Source organism: Enoplosus armatus, chromosome 19 (genome assembly GCF_043641665.1).
Source record: "Enoplosus armatus isolate fEnoArm2 chromosome 19, fEnoArm2.hap1, whole genome shotgun sequence".
NCBI lineage: Eukaryota > Metazoa > Chordata > Actinopteri > Centrarchiformes > Enoplosidae > Enoplosus > Enoplosus armatus.
This window is the reverse complement of record NC_092198.1, coordinates 10450650-10466299: the sequence shown is the minus strand read 5'-3', so window position 1 is coordinate 10466299 and position 15650 is coordinate 10450650. Positions and strand designations below refer to the sequence as shown.

Genomic DNA, 15650 nt, shown 5'->3' with positions numbered 1-15650 from the left:
TATTTATACAGCACATAGACCTGCTTTAAAATCAAACAAGACATGGAATTGAATTGATTACTAAGTTGAATGCCCCTTGCCAGCATCTGTCAACTTGGAAAGTGATTTGAGGATCAATACTTTCATCTGTTTTTCAAAGCAACATGAGGCAGCAAACTAAGCTTCAAAGAGGCCGAACAGCAGGTGCCTCGATTGTAGGTGCAACAAACACAAGACTCTCCAGAACTCCAGAGATAGCATAGATTTGGGCTAAAATGAGGACAGACAGATAAAAATGGCAAAACTGAAACACTCAACAACAGAGTATCGTGAACTTATTTAGGCTGGTATTAATGAATGGGCTGCCGCTCAGAAACAACATCTACCCTCTTCACAAAAGTTGCAAATCCTGGTGTACAGATTTGACTCAACGGCCTAGCACTGAACCTGTCCGCCTGTCATGACTACATGAAACGTGAGCTCAGAAAAAGGGTTTAGAGAGCACACAAAGGGACGTGTCTGGGGAATGAAATTTGCGAGCTCCTTCAGGGTGTGTGCGTGTGCTTAAGTATGGATTTTTGCTTGCAAGCTGCAACACGGCTCACAAAGATAAATTTCCCTCCTGTGTGAGAACTGTCGGTGCACTCAGTGAAAGTACCCACGCATGCTCGGGTACGTCTCTGTGCCTCGTGTGGGCGGTCCTTTCCCACTTAATCTCACGAGCTTTGTCATGAAACTGCCACCAGAGAAGAGTCTTCTTCATTGAATGTTCATCGAATCATACAGATGACAAAACTCAAAAGAAAAGAGAAAGACAAGATGATGTGATGAGATCAGTGGTGTCTTTTGTGTGTGTGTGTGTGTGCGCGTCTGTAGGTACCTGCCACTCGGAGAAGTGAGGCCAGATTCAGCAGGGTGGTGGACTGCTTGTAGGCGGTGGAGCAGTCGGCGATGCACTCCTCTATGAGAGACAGACGGTCTGATCGCAGACGCACTGGGAAGGAGAGAAGGAGGGCAGAGGGGGAGAGGCGTCAGACATGTTTTGCTAATTACTGTATTCAATCTGGAGAAGAAGTAGCCGATGATACAAATGATCGAGTGTAAATGATGGATGCAGCTGCTGCCATGTTGTCTGCAACATAATAAAACACTGTTTAGTTTGTAAAGTAAAGCCCGACCATAACAATACATTGGTCGATACTGATGATGGTAAGTGATGGTTGTCTTTGCATAATGACATAAGATCAGGAAATGGAAAAATTCCCTCAAATCTGGTGATTATTCTGTAGAATACTTTAATTAAAACTGACAATAACAATAAATACAAGCTAACACATTTTTGAAAGTAGGGATCTGATTATTATAAAAATTATTTTCATTTATATAATCTGCAACAATTTCGATTAATAATTTCAGTCATTTTTTTAAGCAAAAATAGGAAAAATGATCAGGTCTCATCACTGATCACTGTAAAACGAATATCTTTGGGTTTTGGACTCTGAGAAACTGTGATGGCCATTTGTCAGTATTTGTTGACATTTCAAAGACCAATTACTAAAGAAAATAATCAGTAGATTAAATTATGATGAAAATAATTGTTAGTTGCAGCTCCAGGAGAAATAAAAAACATACAACACAAATATCTCAAAGTTTAATTATGTAAAAGAATATAAATACAAATATGAACTAAGTTGCAGCCTAAACAATAATGCACTGCAATTTCTTTTTGCTTGTTTGCCTACATATATAACCACAAATCTATACGTCTATCTCTATGTCTGCCTATATATCTATAAAGAAGGCAATACCGGCCGATATCATCAGCCTGCCATTACATTGGTCCTTGTCTTTATCAGTCGATACTTTTTGTTTATTTATTTATTTTTTTCATTCTACACAATAACAACTGCATTTCATTGTGCAATCCTATTGTATAATGATAAATAAAAAACTTGAATAATGATGTTATAATCTTGTCAACCACAGTGCTTTGTTACCTGTTATCGTGTAAAAATGACCACAGTTTCTTTTATAAATGTGCCGCCCATGATTTTGTTGTTTGAGTCTGGGAACTCAAACAACGAAATCAATCAAAACTCAACCACAGCATGAACATGACTTTGTGCATTCAGAATTGTTTTTCATGTTAAATTTATATACTGGTGCAGGTCACAATTCCTGGGGATTCAATACTCATTGTTTGAAATTAACAATATGCATTTAATATGGCTAAAAGCTTGGAAGATATTAGTTCTTGCCTGGATTGTCGTGAATTTTTAGGCAGGTTTTAAAATTTTTTCATAATTTGAGTTCAAGATACAGAAACTCCCAAAAATGTTTCTAAACTTGCTCTGAAAACTTGAGAAATAGCATGTTTAGTGCCTCCACAGGCCTCTGTGCTGCCTCTGCACCCTGCTGAGGATCTTTATGGCTTGGCATCACTTTGGGCGAGGCCTAGAGGGAATTCTGGGGAGGGTGGTGTGTATGAAGCATCGCCTAAGGCTGTGGGAGGGCTGCAGGAGGCAGCCTAAGATGGATTACATATGCTCAAATCCTTCTACTTCATACTTTCGCGTGTTTACTTCAGAGTGTGCAAACTTGACTGAAAGAAAAATAATGTGTATTTGTCATGTGTGGACAGTATGTGTGCATGTGACCTTGAGTCAGTAAAAAAAAAAAAAAAAAAAAAAGATATGAAAGCACCGCAGGCAATACAGAGCCATGGAGCGAGACCGGCCCCAAGCACTGAAAACAGGTTTTAGACAATAATGACGGATACAACACACATACAACACTAAAAAGTAATAAGTGAAGAGTTTTCTTCTCTATGTGTCTTTTCTTTGCCACATTTAACCTTCATCCCTTCCTAATACTTTCTTCATAGACTCTCTCCTGTTCTTACTTTGTCTCGCAGGTAAAAATAAGTGGGCAGTGAAAAAAAAATGCGAGCAGACAGCAGGGAGTGAGGAGACAGACGAGTGAGAGTAAGGGGGCAAAGAAGGAGTAGGAACAAAAGAAAAAAACGAGGGGATAAGTGATGCAGAGAGAGAGGGAGAGAGAGATGGCAGTTTATGCCTCTCTCTGTCACAGTGGGTTTACGCTGGCAGCTCAGTTTGATGAGGGCAAAGGGGGAGGAAAGCAGAGGCCTCGGAGGCAAACAACACCTCGGTTTGGAGGTGACGCAATGAGGGGCCAAGCTGGTTCATTCTGGCTCCACAGTTTCCTTTAACTGAGAGCCATGCCTGGAAACTGCTGTGGTGGGGCACCGGTGTGGAGCCAGAAGAGAGAGAAAGAAAGAGTATGGAGGCGAATACTGATTGGTCAGATTTACAGATGGAGACAGAAATATAAAAAAGGACATGTGTTTGTGTGTGTGTGTGTGTGTGTGTGTAGGAGAGAGCACACACATAGAAGCCAAACACTTCAATCCTAATTAGGCCATCAGGCAGATGTTGTTTGCTCAACAGTTGATCCATAAATAACCATATATTTAGATATAGTGGCATGAAGAAGTGACATATGGAGGGATGGAGGAACTGACAGCAGGGAGGGAGACAGGTTGGATGGTACATGGGTGAGGGACATGGGGGGGTGTCCTTGCATCTTCTACATGTCTGAGTTTAAAATAAGAACGTTTGAATGAAACATAAGCACACTTGTGGTTAATTGAGAGCATTTTCTTCACGTTCTGTTGTACCTTGCAGTGGCAGGATGCTGACGGTGAAGTCTTCCAGTTGGCTGAGGGCGCCGATTAGGTCCAGTTCGTCCTGGATGGCCGGAGGACAGTCTGTGATCAGCTGGAGACACGCCCTAATGAAGACAAGCAGTTAAAAACAGGGACGCGTGGCTACCGATCAGCTGTATTAATCTGTCCCACAGGCAACCAATCAGACGACCTTGTGGGATCCAGAAGAGGAAGTGTGACTTTTAGCTACAAACTAGCTGATGCTCTTATGATCTGAACATGCAAACTCACCCACAGAAAAGTGAGACGAGTTTAAAGCAAAAAATTGACAGTTTGGGGATATAGACTTAGATGTCAGAATCAGCTGAGATGGAGGCAGCAGCCAGTTAGCTTAGCTTACCACAAAGGCAGAAATCAGGGGGAAACAGCTAGCTGGCCCTGTTCAGAATCCAGTTTAAAGGTCCCATATCATGCTCATTTCAGCTCTATATTTTTATTCTGGGATTCCACTAGAGCAGCTTTGCATGATTCACAGAAGAAAAGTTCTTATTTATCTTCTACTGGCCCTTTGAAGAGTAATCCTGAGCAGAGCGGTCAAACAACTTAGACAGACTGAGCGGGTGGATGAGTGCGTCCCTGTACTTGGTGGGCGTGCTGTGATTGGAGCAGATGACCTGCTGGGGGCGTGGCTTAGAACGGTGACTGACTCTGTGGATTGAGTGTTCTGATACTTTCACAGTATTTATATAGCACGTAGACCTGGAAATCTCACTTTCTGCAATATGGGACTTTTAAAATGCGTCAGCCACTAAACAAAGCAGAGTCACTTCCATTTAACCTTATAGTATTGCAGAATATGGTTGTAAAGCAGGAGCAACTGATTTGACAAACTGAATAAGAAGGACTAAATTAGGTTTATTTATTTAGGTTCACACTTTAGAGGAAAAACTGGTTATTAAATCTGAAGTTTGTGAAGTTTCAACATCGTGATCAGAAACATGGTGAGACTACTCAAATGGAGTTATTTACAAAGTCTAGACTAATTTGACGGATCTACGACAGGGGAGTTTTCTCTTGCAACACAATCCACACTCATTACCCTTAATAGGATTATGTAGCACATCGCTCAGCATACGTAACAGTATACTGAATGTGTGAGTGTGTGGTGTGTGCCTGTTTAAGATGCGAGCGTACTCTCTCATTTTCTTGGTTTCTCATCACGCAATTATACAGCAAAGCCAAAAACAGCTGAGACTGAGAGGGAAATAAAAAAATCAATGATTAATTTACAAGTAAATAAATCCCACATAAAACAACAGCTTAGAGAAAAGCTCTGACGCCAGTTAAGTGGAGAGGAAGGGAACTTGTCCTTGGGAAGTGTTTTCAAGAAGAAACACACTGACCCACTGTTTTCACCCTAATGAAAGGAACATACATCTTCAAAACAGATTAACTCAATATTGTACACACACTCCGCACACAGCCTCCCACTCTTTGAGCTTGGCTGGTGTTCTTGCCACGAACAAGAGGTTTGTCCTGGCAAATGAGAGCAGAGGAAAGGACCGTGGATGGGGCGAATGAGAGACAGAAAGAGGGCATGTTGATTATGTACTCTGTGAAGTGTCTGCAGGCATGAGGTGTGTGTGTGTGTTAACATTTGTATTTGCAGGTATCAATCTAACACCGTCGTAGTGACCTTGCATTTCGTAGCGGCGTACTGACGCAATCATCCTCTGTTTTCATTTGTCATTTCTGCTCCAGCTCTCTCCTGCTCATACAAGACAAGTAGCTGCAAAACAAAGCATCCGTTTTGGGCTTATTTCTGACTTCCTTACATTTTTTTTCTGCAAAATTGTTGTTGAAATACGTGCATCTTTCACACCAAAGTATCTGGTTTTAAAAAGCTACACCCAAGGCATTCTGACAACTTTTGCATCTCTCTAGCATAGAATTGAAAGGAAGTTGTTGATTCTTGCCTGACGTACAGGTGCAGGTGCAATGAAGTCAGTGCAACATTAACACATAATCACCTTATAAGGTTTATATAGGGATAGCAAACATGACAGCAAACAGCTGGCTATTTACACATCCAGCAGCCACAGCACAACATTAGCATTCATTTGTAGTTGGATGCAAGTCAAATATTGATTGATCACGGTCCTTTCAGCTCTGTTTCAGTCTCATTATCTCATTATAATGTTCCCCTACGGTCACCAATTAGCCGCTGACTTTGTCTGTCAGCCGTTTGGTGCTGGCCAGGAAGCGTACCGTGACTGGTGCTAGTGGAAACAAGGTCGATGAGATCGGTGACGAGTGAACCATAAAACCAAAATAAAGAAAAACCAAAATAAAATAAAATAAAATAAATAAAAACGCTCCATAGAGCTGAGGGGAACCCTTGACAACAAAAAACACCTTTCATATTACAGGTAGTCATTTGACCCATTGTTCTTGATTAGTGCAGCTTTAAACTCAGATATATGAACTTTTTCAGATTTGTAAGGCCCTGTTGATACTGTGTTTGTACTTCTTTGTCTGTTTCTATTGCGTGTGTGTGTGTGTGTGTGCCTCTCTGTGGAATCACTTTAGTGGTTGGAGGGGATTCCCATGTTATTTTAAGAGGAATCTTTTTGTCCTTGTGTAAACTCTTGCCTGGTGCCACTGACCGCATCCATTCAGGACACAGGCAGGTGCAGTTTGTGTATCTGTCCAAGCATGTGTGTGTGTGTGTGTGTATGTCTTTGGTATTTAGCACACAGGATAAAATGTATGTCTGTGGAGTAGTTATTTTAATCTAAAAGGACACAGGCAGCCAGTCTGTATGGACTATTAATTTCAGAGCGACAGGCACATGTTCAAACACAACTTTCTGTCTCGAATCTCAAATTCACATGCGGCAAAACACACACACACACACACACACACATGCACACACACACACAGTGGGAGTGTTACAATGGATGATGTTGTCCAAGCGTGTGGAGGGGGGCCACTGCATTAGTTACTATAAATGAATGACGACCCAATTACTGTCCCACTTCCCCACTAGGAACAGACGGTAAGGTTAGACACCCAGCGGCCCCCCTCTGAGATCAGAAGCCAGCAACAGACACACATACACTCCCTTACAAATACTTATACTTAGTATAAACTTCATGTGACGTACTATAGGAGATGAAATAAAAGCAGCCACCATTATTTTTTTCCCTGGTCAGTCATGCCAGCACAAAAACATACATCCACCCACGCAGAAATAAACTGCATCTCGGACAGCATACAAGCACTGCTGCAGTGCTGTTTGCAGTTCGGTCGGAAATTACATTCAACCCTGAACTTTACCTCAGTATTACATGTCTAACTTTTATTAAATATAAAGTCAGGCTCGAAATCTAAATTAGCCCCTTAAATAAGTGAGAATTGGCAAAATGACCAGTGAAAAAATTCAAACTGGTCTTCACAAGCAGAGAAATGCTTCTCTTCATCTTCCTCCTCACCTGGCCAGGCCCATGCATGGGTCTGTCAGCGTTGTGGATGAGTTGAAGTACTCTCTGGCAGCAGCCAACACTAATTCCACGCTGTTGTCATAGGCCACCTTCAGAGCGAAACCTTTACCCCGGAAAGACAAGCTGACAGGAACATCCTGGCTGACCTGGGAACATTAATATACAATTTAGAGATCAAGGTTTAACATTTGGAGACCCCAATGTTGCAGTGCAAGTGCAACCCTGTGGAGTAGAGTCGCACGTCATATTTAATTTACCTTGGAGCAGTGCATGAGCTGCCCTGCCAGGCGCACGTTCTCCACACGGCTGGAACACAGCAGGGACTCAACAAAGACCTGCAGCAGTCGGGGAGGAGAGGAGGTAACATGCAGGAAGAGATGGCATTTAACTGAGCAAAAGTTTTAACATCGTTTGAGGAATTGCATTGTAGAACTCTAAATTCAGTGGTTCAGGAGGTGGAAACACGCAGCTCAATGTGTGAATTATGGACCAAAGTGTCAGTCATGGGGCGAAATGTGTACTCAGACACCTTAAATTGCAGGATTCACTTCTTTAATCAACATATTTCCGTCTTTTGCGGTTTTGCTGGGGTGCAATACCTGGTGACATGCCTCCGGTTTTAGACAGGTGTAGACGTTCTGCTGCATGTCAAGCAGGTCCTGCAGTAGACCTCTCCACACCGTTTCACTCACTGGAGGGTTTCTGGACACACACATACATAAATGTTCAGTATGTTCATGGCATCTTGACAGACATTTGTGTTTTTAAGTGTGTGTCTGTCTAAGTTCATACTTGCGACCAGTGTGGCGGCACAGTTTCACCATAAGTTGGTGGGCTTCTTCTTCGCTGTTCTGGCTGTTCCTCACATATGAAATGGGTTTCTGCAGGCCGTGCTTCTCCAGAACCTCCACCACACTATTAAGTACAAACACACACATATATAATCACTAAGGTCATAAAGTAGGTAACCCCTAATATGATGATACAAACTGATACAAGACAAGGAAAACTGCACAATAAAAAACAGACAAATACAGTTTCAAGTCACATTAATCAGCACGTTCAGTAAAGGCAGACGACAAGATGATTGGCAGCACTAAGTATCACAGGAGGAAATGCCAAAGAAGAAGAAACAGGGGTAAATAAAACCTGAAAAATCCAAGGGAGAGCACGGAGGAGAAAGACAGAAGATGTGTACGCTCTAAGCTGTTCATTATTCTGGCAGCAGAAAGTCATTTGCAAGCCACAGTGCAGATGGAGAGAGTGTAGAGCAAGGCTGAAGAGCAACATGATGAACTGCACGCCAACGAGACAGCACCTCTTTGTAAGCGTGTGTTTGTGTACATTTATATGACCGAGGGAGAGTGTGCATGCGTGTATGTATGCGTGTATGTATGTGTGTATGTGTGTATGTGTGTGTGTTGGCGTGGGATTAGCATGGCACCCCCAGTCTCAACAGGGTTGTGCTGCTACAGATGTTCGCTCTCTGCTGCAACTCATTACCATAGTAAACAGGTGCCTGTGTGTGTGTGTGTGTGTGTGTGTGTGTGTGTGTGCAAAAGTCAGACAACAAGTCTTGATATTCACAATCGTGTGTGCGTATTTGCTCGAGTGTGAATGTGTGTGTGGGAGTGTCTGCATGTTCCCTGTGCACATATTAATGTGCCAGCAAGTGGTAGTGGCAGCAGCTGAAAACAGCTTTTATTCTGGAGGCGCTCGGTGAGCAGACACTTCGCATTTACTGCCTGATTCATCTGGGTAAGAGTGTGTGTGTGTGTGTGTATGTGCGCACGTGTGTGTGTGTTCATGAGTCACAATGCTTTGCACAAAATATACACGAACACACTTTCTAGGCTCCCTGGGGTGTGTTTGTGTATGGTTGTGTGTGCCTGCATGTAAATATGTGTGGATATCTGTCTGTAAAGGCCAACACTAAGCTCTAACACAGGCTTTCCTGTTGCTGCTTCCTCCTCATCATCATCCTCATCATCTACATTCGCATTCCCTTCAGGCTCCCGCCCTCCCCCCCTGCCTTCATCCTTATCCTCCTTCCTTCCTCCTCATCACTTCTCTGAGTTCGGAAGTTCACCCTGAGGGGAGGGGCGGAGGAGAGAGAGAGAGAGTATGAGAAAGACAGAGGGAGAGAGAGAGAGAGAGACACGTAGGTGATTTTAACCTGTAACACAGAAAAGGCCTGAGGCTGTTTGAATACCATGGGACAGAAAGAGGTCCTTTGATATCGAGTGTGTGTGTGTTTATTGCACATCCATGTCTCCTCTCCTTCTTGGTGTTTTCCATCAGGCCCATAATGGGGGAGGGAAGTAATAAGCATCGCTACAAAGTGAATATTTCCCAAGCAATGCAGCACTAATCACCAAACCGATGAGCCGCTCTCTGCAGTGCTTTCAATGCCAGGTACATGTATGGTTAAAGAGCTATGAGTGAATCCTTGTTTCGTTCAACCAACAGTCCAAAACTCAAAGATATTCAGTTACAACTGTTAGAGAAAATGAAAAACCAGCAAATCCTCATGTCTGAGAGTGTGAAACTATCTTAGGTTTGGAAATGAAGCTCTAATCTGCATGCCCGGCGGAACTGGGAGGACAGGAAAAGACAGAGGAGAGGGGGGGGGTTGACAGCTCAAAGATGGTGCCAGCGTGTTGATGTACCTGAGGTGCTTCTCAAGTTTGTCCACCTGATCATGGAGGGATGCGGTGATGTCCGTGTCAGGTCTGAAGGATGATAAAACACATGTGCACAAACAAAGGCACTGGTTATTTTATGTTCACGTTATCAAAAAAGGTATTTGGACTAAAAAGTACAACATTAAGTAGAAGAACATTTTAATTAAAAGACATTTCTTTTGCATAATAAAGTGTGTGTACAGTGCGCTACATGCCTATGGGTGTATTTATGCTACTACAGTGTACACAGTGTACTGTATGTGTGGGTGTGTGTGGCATACCGCTGTGAGGTTGTACTGATTCCCCACTAAAAATAAAACCCCATGATGCTTTGCCTTGAGGCAAAGGATTCTGGGTCAGGCTGGCCTGTCCCCCACTAGAGTACTGACCCTGATGAAACAACCTTCTGCGTGTGTGCGTCACTGTGAGTGAGTGAGTCTGTTTTTACACACACAAAATCTTGACCTAACAATCCATTTCTCGACATCCTTCTCTTCTTCTGCTCTGACTGTCTCCGCTGCTCCACCTCCTGCTCTTCCTCTTTTCAATATCCTTTCTTCCCTCATTCTATTTCTCTCCCTCTCCATCTAATCCCCTGCCCATTTCCGCACTTTCCACTCTCTAAGGGCAAACGCACATTACATTCTTCTGAGCAGATTTAGACCTAATTAAGCTGTCTCACAATATATATATATATATATATATATATATATATATATATATAGATAGATAGATAGATAGATATACACACACATCAGAAAATTAGGTTGAAACTACTAACTCATGGTTTCTCTCCTAGCTCACAAAGTCTGTAATATTCTATGCTGGGATGGCAATTTTGGAGCTTAGTAAGTCAGAGAAATCACTCCTGGGAGAAATGGGAGGGTGAAGGCATTGCATACACAGTAGAGCCTTGCAGCATTGCTAATCCAAACACTGCAGAAAGGAAGCCTGTCTGGCAAAGTGAAATGCTTAGCGTGAAATGCAGTGCTGTACTGATTTAGAAAGAAACATGTACGAGTATTATATACACTCAAATATTTATACAGTGAGACCCTGTTTAGAGTAGCTAATAAGCTCAACTGCTAAACTGCTGTATTAAATGACGATTAAGAGAATACATCTTAATACCACTGAGGATTTCAGTCCTTGTGCCTGTTTTGGCAGAGTGACCAGTTCAACTGTGACTTACAAAACATAACACAGGATGTATCTGAGACTGCATGTGATACTGCCACATCTGAGTCTATAAATGTGTTGAGTGAGATAAATTGCACTTCCTTTCTTGAATTGAATCAGAACGCTGAAGACATTTTACCGCATGTCCACCTCTGCTCTTACTGTGCGTCTGTCTCCTCCTCTGCATTTGTCATCTAGAGGTCCTTTATCTATCTTAACACTTTAAAAAGAACAGGAAGCAGAACAGGACTGGTACTGGACAGGTGTCCTCACTCAGATGTCTGAAGCTGCCCTACACCTGACCAGGTTTAGGTTTCCTTCCAGCTCTCCATTCCAGCACCACAGACGTCAGCATGTACAGTTTTTAAAGGGACTATTTCTTTGGTAGAAAGTCATTCTGATGAAAACTATTGACAGCCAGATCTGTAGATTATTCAGATCAATCACCTACACTGTATTGTAAAAATCTTTGGGACAGACATGTTTAAACCTGAACTAATAGACCTACAAAAAAAATTTAAATAAATAGCAGCAACAAGCAGCAACTGACAGCGGGTTATCACCTCACTAGCTAGCTAACGAAACCCAAAAGTAATGGCCTCACTAAACATGCTATTATTGCTCATTGCATTACATTGTAAATACCAACTCAAACTTTACAGACAGCAAGACGAGTAGTGTTGATTGAATTGTTACTAACAGACGTGTGAGGTGATTAATAACATTACATTACTTAGCTACTTAGTGACAAATTAACAGTTCATAAGAGACTTGTTGCTGACTGACCGCCAACAGATCTCATAAACTAAAAAAAAGAGCACCAGGGTTAAGTGACAAAATATATTTTTTTGTGATGTAGGGGAACTGACCCTGGAAATGTTTAGTTAGCCTTAACAGTAGCTTAATGCAGCCATTACGCTTTCAACAGTGCAGCAAAGGAAAGCAGATTAGAAAACAAAATGCAGATAGCCATATTGTTTTATGATGATGTTTTCCGATAACACGCAAGTAAGAAGAGGAACATAAATGAGCAAAACTACATTGTACAAGAGCAACAAAACTCATTTATAGCTGTAAGCCGCATAGCAACACTTACAAACAGTACCTTCAATTGCCTGCATTAGACTTGTATAGTTTAGTACAACAGTACTCCTTGGTTGAGAGTGGAACTGCTCTCAAGCAGTAACATAATATCTTGTTTCAGTGCAGTTATCCCCTGTTGGAAATGCATACGATCACAACACAGCACAGTTGAAAAGGGCAAAAGATGCCATTGTTGAAAAATACAGCTGTTTCATTGCAGCCAACTGAAAAGAAAAAACGAAACACTCCTTACAGTAGTAATTCAATTTTCCAATTAAGGTGCACACAGGAAGGATAATCCATCTAAGAATGAGTCATTTTAGTTCATTGAAACCCTTGTTTTTTTCCCCTCACAGTCTTCTATTATCACTCACTCTCCTTCAAATGCACTGCATACCCACACAGCCTCGTGGGAGACTTAAAGGACAGAACCTCTTGCCATATGAAATAAAATGTGTTACAGAAGAGGTGGGGGGGGGGGAGGCAGAGACAGCAATAGTAGGGAGTACTGAATACACTGTAGCGTGGCTAACTGATGGCCCCTTAGAGTTAAGCATGAAAGAGAGAGAGAGGAGAAGGAGGAGGAGGAGAAAAAGAAAGGTGCAAAGGGATGGAGACAGAAACATAGGTGGTAGTTAGGGTTATTGATAGGTCCTGGGAGAGAGGTAGAAAGGCGGAAGGAATGGAAAGAAGTGGGACCGATGTATTTTTGTGGATGAGGCAATGTTGGACTGCTTTACCGCGTTTATATCATGGTTTCCATACTGTAAATACATCTCAGCGTTTGAGATTGGGTGTAAACATGCATGACTTCATAAGTGTGTGTGTGTGTTTGTGTGTCTGACCCGTAGCCCCTCTGCGGCAGACACTCCAGGATGTCATAACAGAGGCTGAGCTGGTCATCTCGCTCACAGCTGTAGATGCACTCCAGAGCGACCGCCATCAGCTGGTCTGGGTCCCCGATGATCTTCTGCTGGCACTGAAGGAGAGGAGAGGATGTATCAAGGTGTGACTGACCCTGTAGTCTTTTCATACACACACACACACACACTGAGGTGCTGTATTTTCTTCCCTTTGAGTGTTTGTGTGGGTGTGGAGCATGTTTTCTAATAGCCAGGAGACCTGTCCTTGGCTGTGCCCTTATGGGGTCATAAATATAACATTTACAGCGCAGGGATATGACACTGGCCCTGACATGGCACAAACAGCCAGAGACGCAATGTGTGTGTGTGTGTGTGTGTGTGTGTGTGTGTGTGTGTGTGTGTGTGTGTGTGTGTGTGTGTGTGTGTGTGTGTTATGGTTACCCAAGTGTGACGCACCCTACACTTTGTGTTTGTGTTCAGACACTTACGTCAGGTTTGGAGTGCTGGAAGATGACGAGGGGCAGGGCGAGGTCTTGCTGGGCCAGGCCAACCAGGTAGTCTCTGAGCAGAGATTTAGCAGCGCCCTCTTCCTGTCCCTCACATCGGTGCAGGAACGGCACCATCCACTGGAAGGCGTCTTTCACATAGCGCTCATTGCTGGACTGGTTAGAGAAAGACATTTACTTTACGACACGTAATGCAGCATATTGAAATTAATATGAACAGGTGCCTCACACACCCACAGATCACTTGCAACCTGTGATCATGGTCCCTTACAGTGAACAGTGCAAGTACTTTAAGCTGAATTTACCTGATATCATGCCATGCAATTAAACCTGAACAAGAACTGCAATAGCTGCAGGATGTGGGCTGTGCCGTGATTTGTGAGGATGTACAAGTTCATGCCGAGCCTCGCGCACCTTGCGACAGCTCTGACTTAGGATATACAGATAAGAGAGGATCCGCAGCCAAAAAATGAGATTCCAAAAAAAAAATTCAGATGCTAAACGCAAACCTGCACACCCACACGCTAACATTTTACTTTACTGTACTGTGTCTCTGATAAAGAAAGACATCAGACACAGGCAAAGAGGGAGATTTAATCTAGGCGAGTTTGGTAAACATTCACAGTCACACACACACACTCACATAGCGCCCAAAGGGAGTACCAGTCAAACAGCATGTGTTAGTGCAGTCAACAACATTTGCTGGCTGCCTGCCTGTATGGCAGATCCTACTGGCAGTGGTCCTCACAGGCTGAAGCTGGCAGTTATTAGCTACAATTTAGAGGACAGCTCATATTATGTACTCCAAGGGGACTTGTAACTGTAGTACCTGCTGCAGATTAGCTTTCATAGCTGTCTCGCTGCTGTTGGATGGAAAGATTGTATTGTCAAATGTCAGGGATTTCAGGAATTAAAAGAAACTTAATTTTTTACTTTGAGACCGCTATTGAATACCTTTTCAAACTGTTGCCTGCTGTAATTAGCATACATTATGTTCTTTTAAGCAACAGTCAAGCATTAGAGTAGCCACATTATGGAACTTTAAAATGAAACAAAATTGCTGGGAAAGGCAAGCTTTCTTATGTTTACTGACAGTGATCACCCCACATACTGTGACTTAGACAAAGCAGCATGCTGGGAAATGCACATTTAACATAGTGGAAAGTGGAGTAAGCGACAATTTGTCAGCAGAGACTGTATTGTAAAAACAACAAAAATGTATTCATATCTAAATGGGATTTGGTAAACTATGACAATACTTTTTAAAAAAGGTTTAAATAAATGTTCTAAGATCTATTAGACTATAATAATGACAATGACACATCTCTATGGCCATCATATTCTGAGAGATGAGATGATCTCTCATACCAACATCTTAGATAACATCAGCACATGCCTGATGAAAACACAACAATTCATTCATTTTATAATATGAAGAATATGAATTTCAAACCAATAACTGATTCCTTAACATATTATGGAAAAAGAAAGCCTTCCAGTGAAAATGAGATATGTAAAAAGGCGCAGATTACGCCGCTTACATTTTTCATGAGCAGGTGGAGCTTGTCGATGTCGCTTAGCTGCTGCAAATCTTTTAGCGTCAGACTCAATTCACATGATGTCTCATACACGAGTGTTTCCATGGTGACCATGTCATCACACAAGAGCTCTAGCCCTGGGATCTCCCGCTCCTTCCCCAGACGCACCAGTGACAGGGCGCAGTCCACCTGATGGACACAAAGAAATGCCAATGAGAGAGGAGGAAAAAGCAAACAAAAAGCAACATGAAAAAAAAGTGCTCAGTCATTGTGGAGCATACACTATTAGCCAATTCTTATTTACTTATAAAGTAGAAGCTATTAAATGGTGACACCATGCTATATCGGTTCTATGAGGCTGAAATGCTTATTATAAACATAGCCAAACTGTTATGTGATAGATAAACCACTGGACAAATTGAAATTGTGACATGATGATGGCGCGAGATGAAAAGTCAGGGGATCACAAAAGTTCACAGAGACTATGAATATGCATGCGAAAATGCATGGAAATCCATCCATCCATCTATGCATCACATTTTCTCCACCGGGAGGACACCCTGACTGCCTGACCCCCTGAGTCCACCAGTGATTATAGATGTGATATTGCACTGCGTACGTGGAAACTTT

At 42.4% G+C, this 15650-nt stretch overlaps 1 protein-coding gene across 1 annotated transcript in view; it reads right to left on the bottom strand.

Moving 5' to 3' along the window:
- Nucleotides 1-15650, bottom strand: part of nbas (NBAS subunit of NRZ tethering complex) — a 140096-nt gene that overhangs the window by 85180 nt on the left and 39266 nt on the right. Inside the window, exons 24-33 of the mRNA XM_070925563.1 lie at nt 15024-15209; nt 13465-13638; nt 12959-13092; nt 9837-9899; nt 7960-8082; nt 7767-7869; nt 7425-7502; nt 7159-7313; nt 3677-3789; nt 860-973 (exon numbers count right to left, since the gene is read on the bottom strand). Of these exons, the coding sequence (XP_070781664.1) occupies nt 860-973; nt 3677-3789; nt 7159-7313; nt 7425-7502; nt 7767-7869; nt 7960-8082; nt 9837-9899; nt 12959-13092; nt 13465-13638; nt 15024-15209 (1243 nt within the window). The remainder of the gene's footprint in view (nt 1-859; nt 974-3676; nt 3790-7158; nt 7314-7424; nt 7503-7766; nt 7870-7959; nt 8083-9836; nt 9900-12958; nt 13093-13464; nt 13639-15023; nt 15210-15650) is intronic.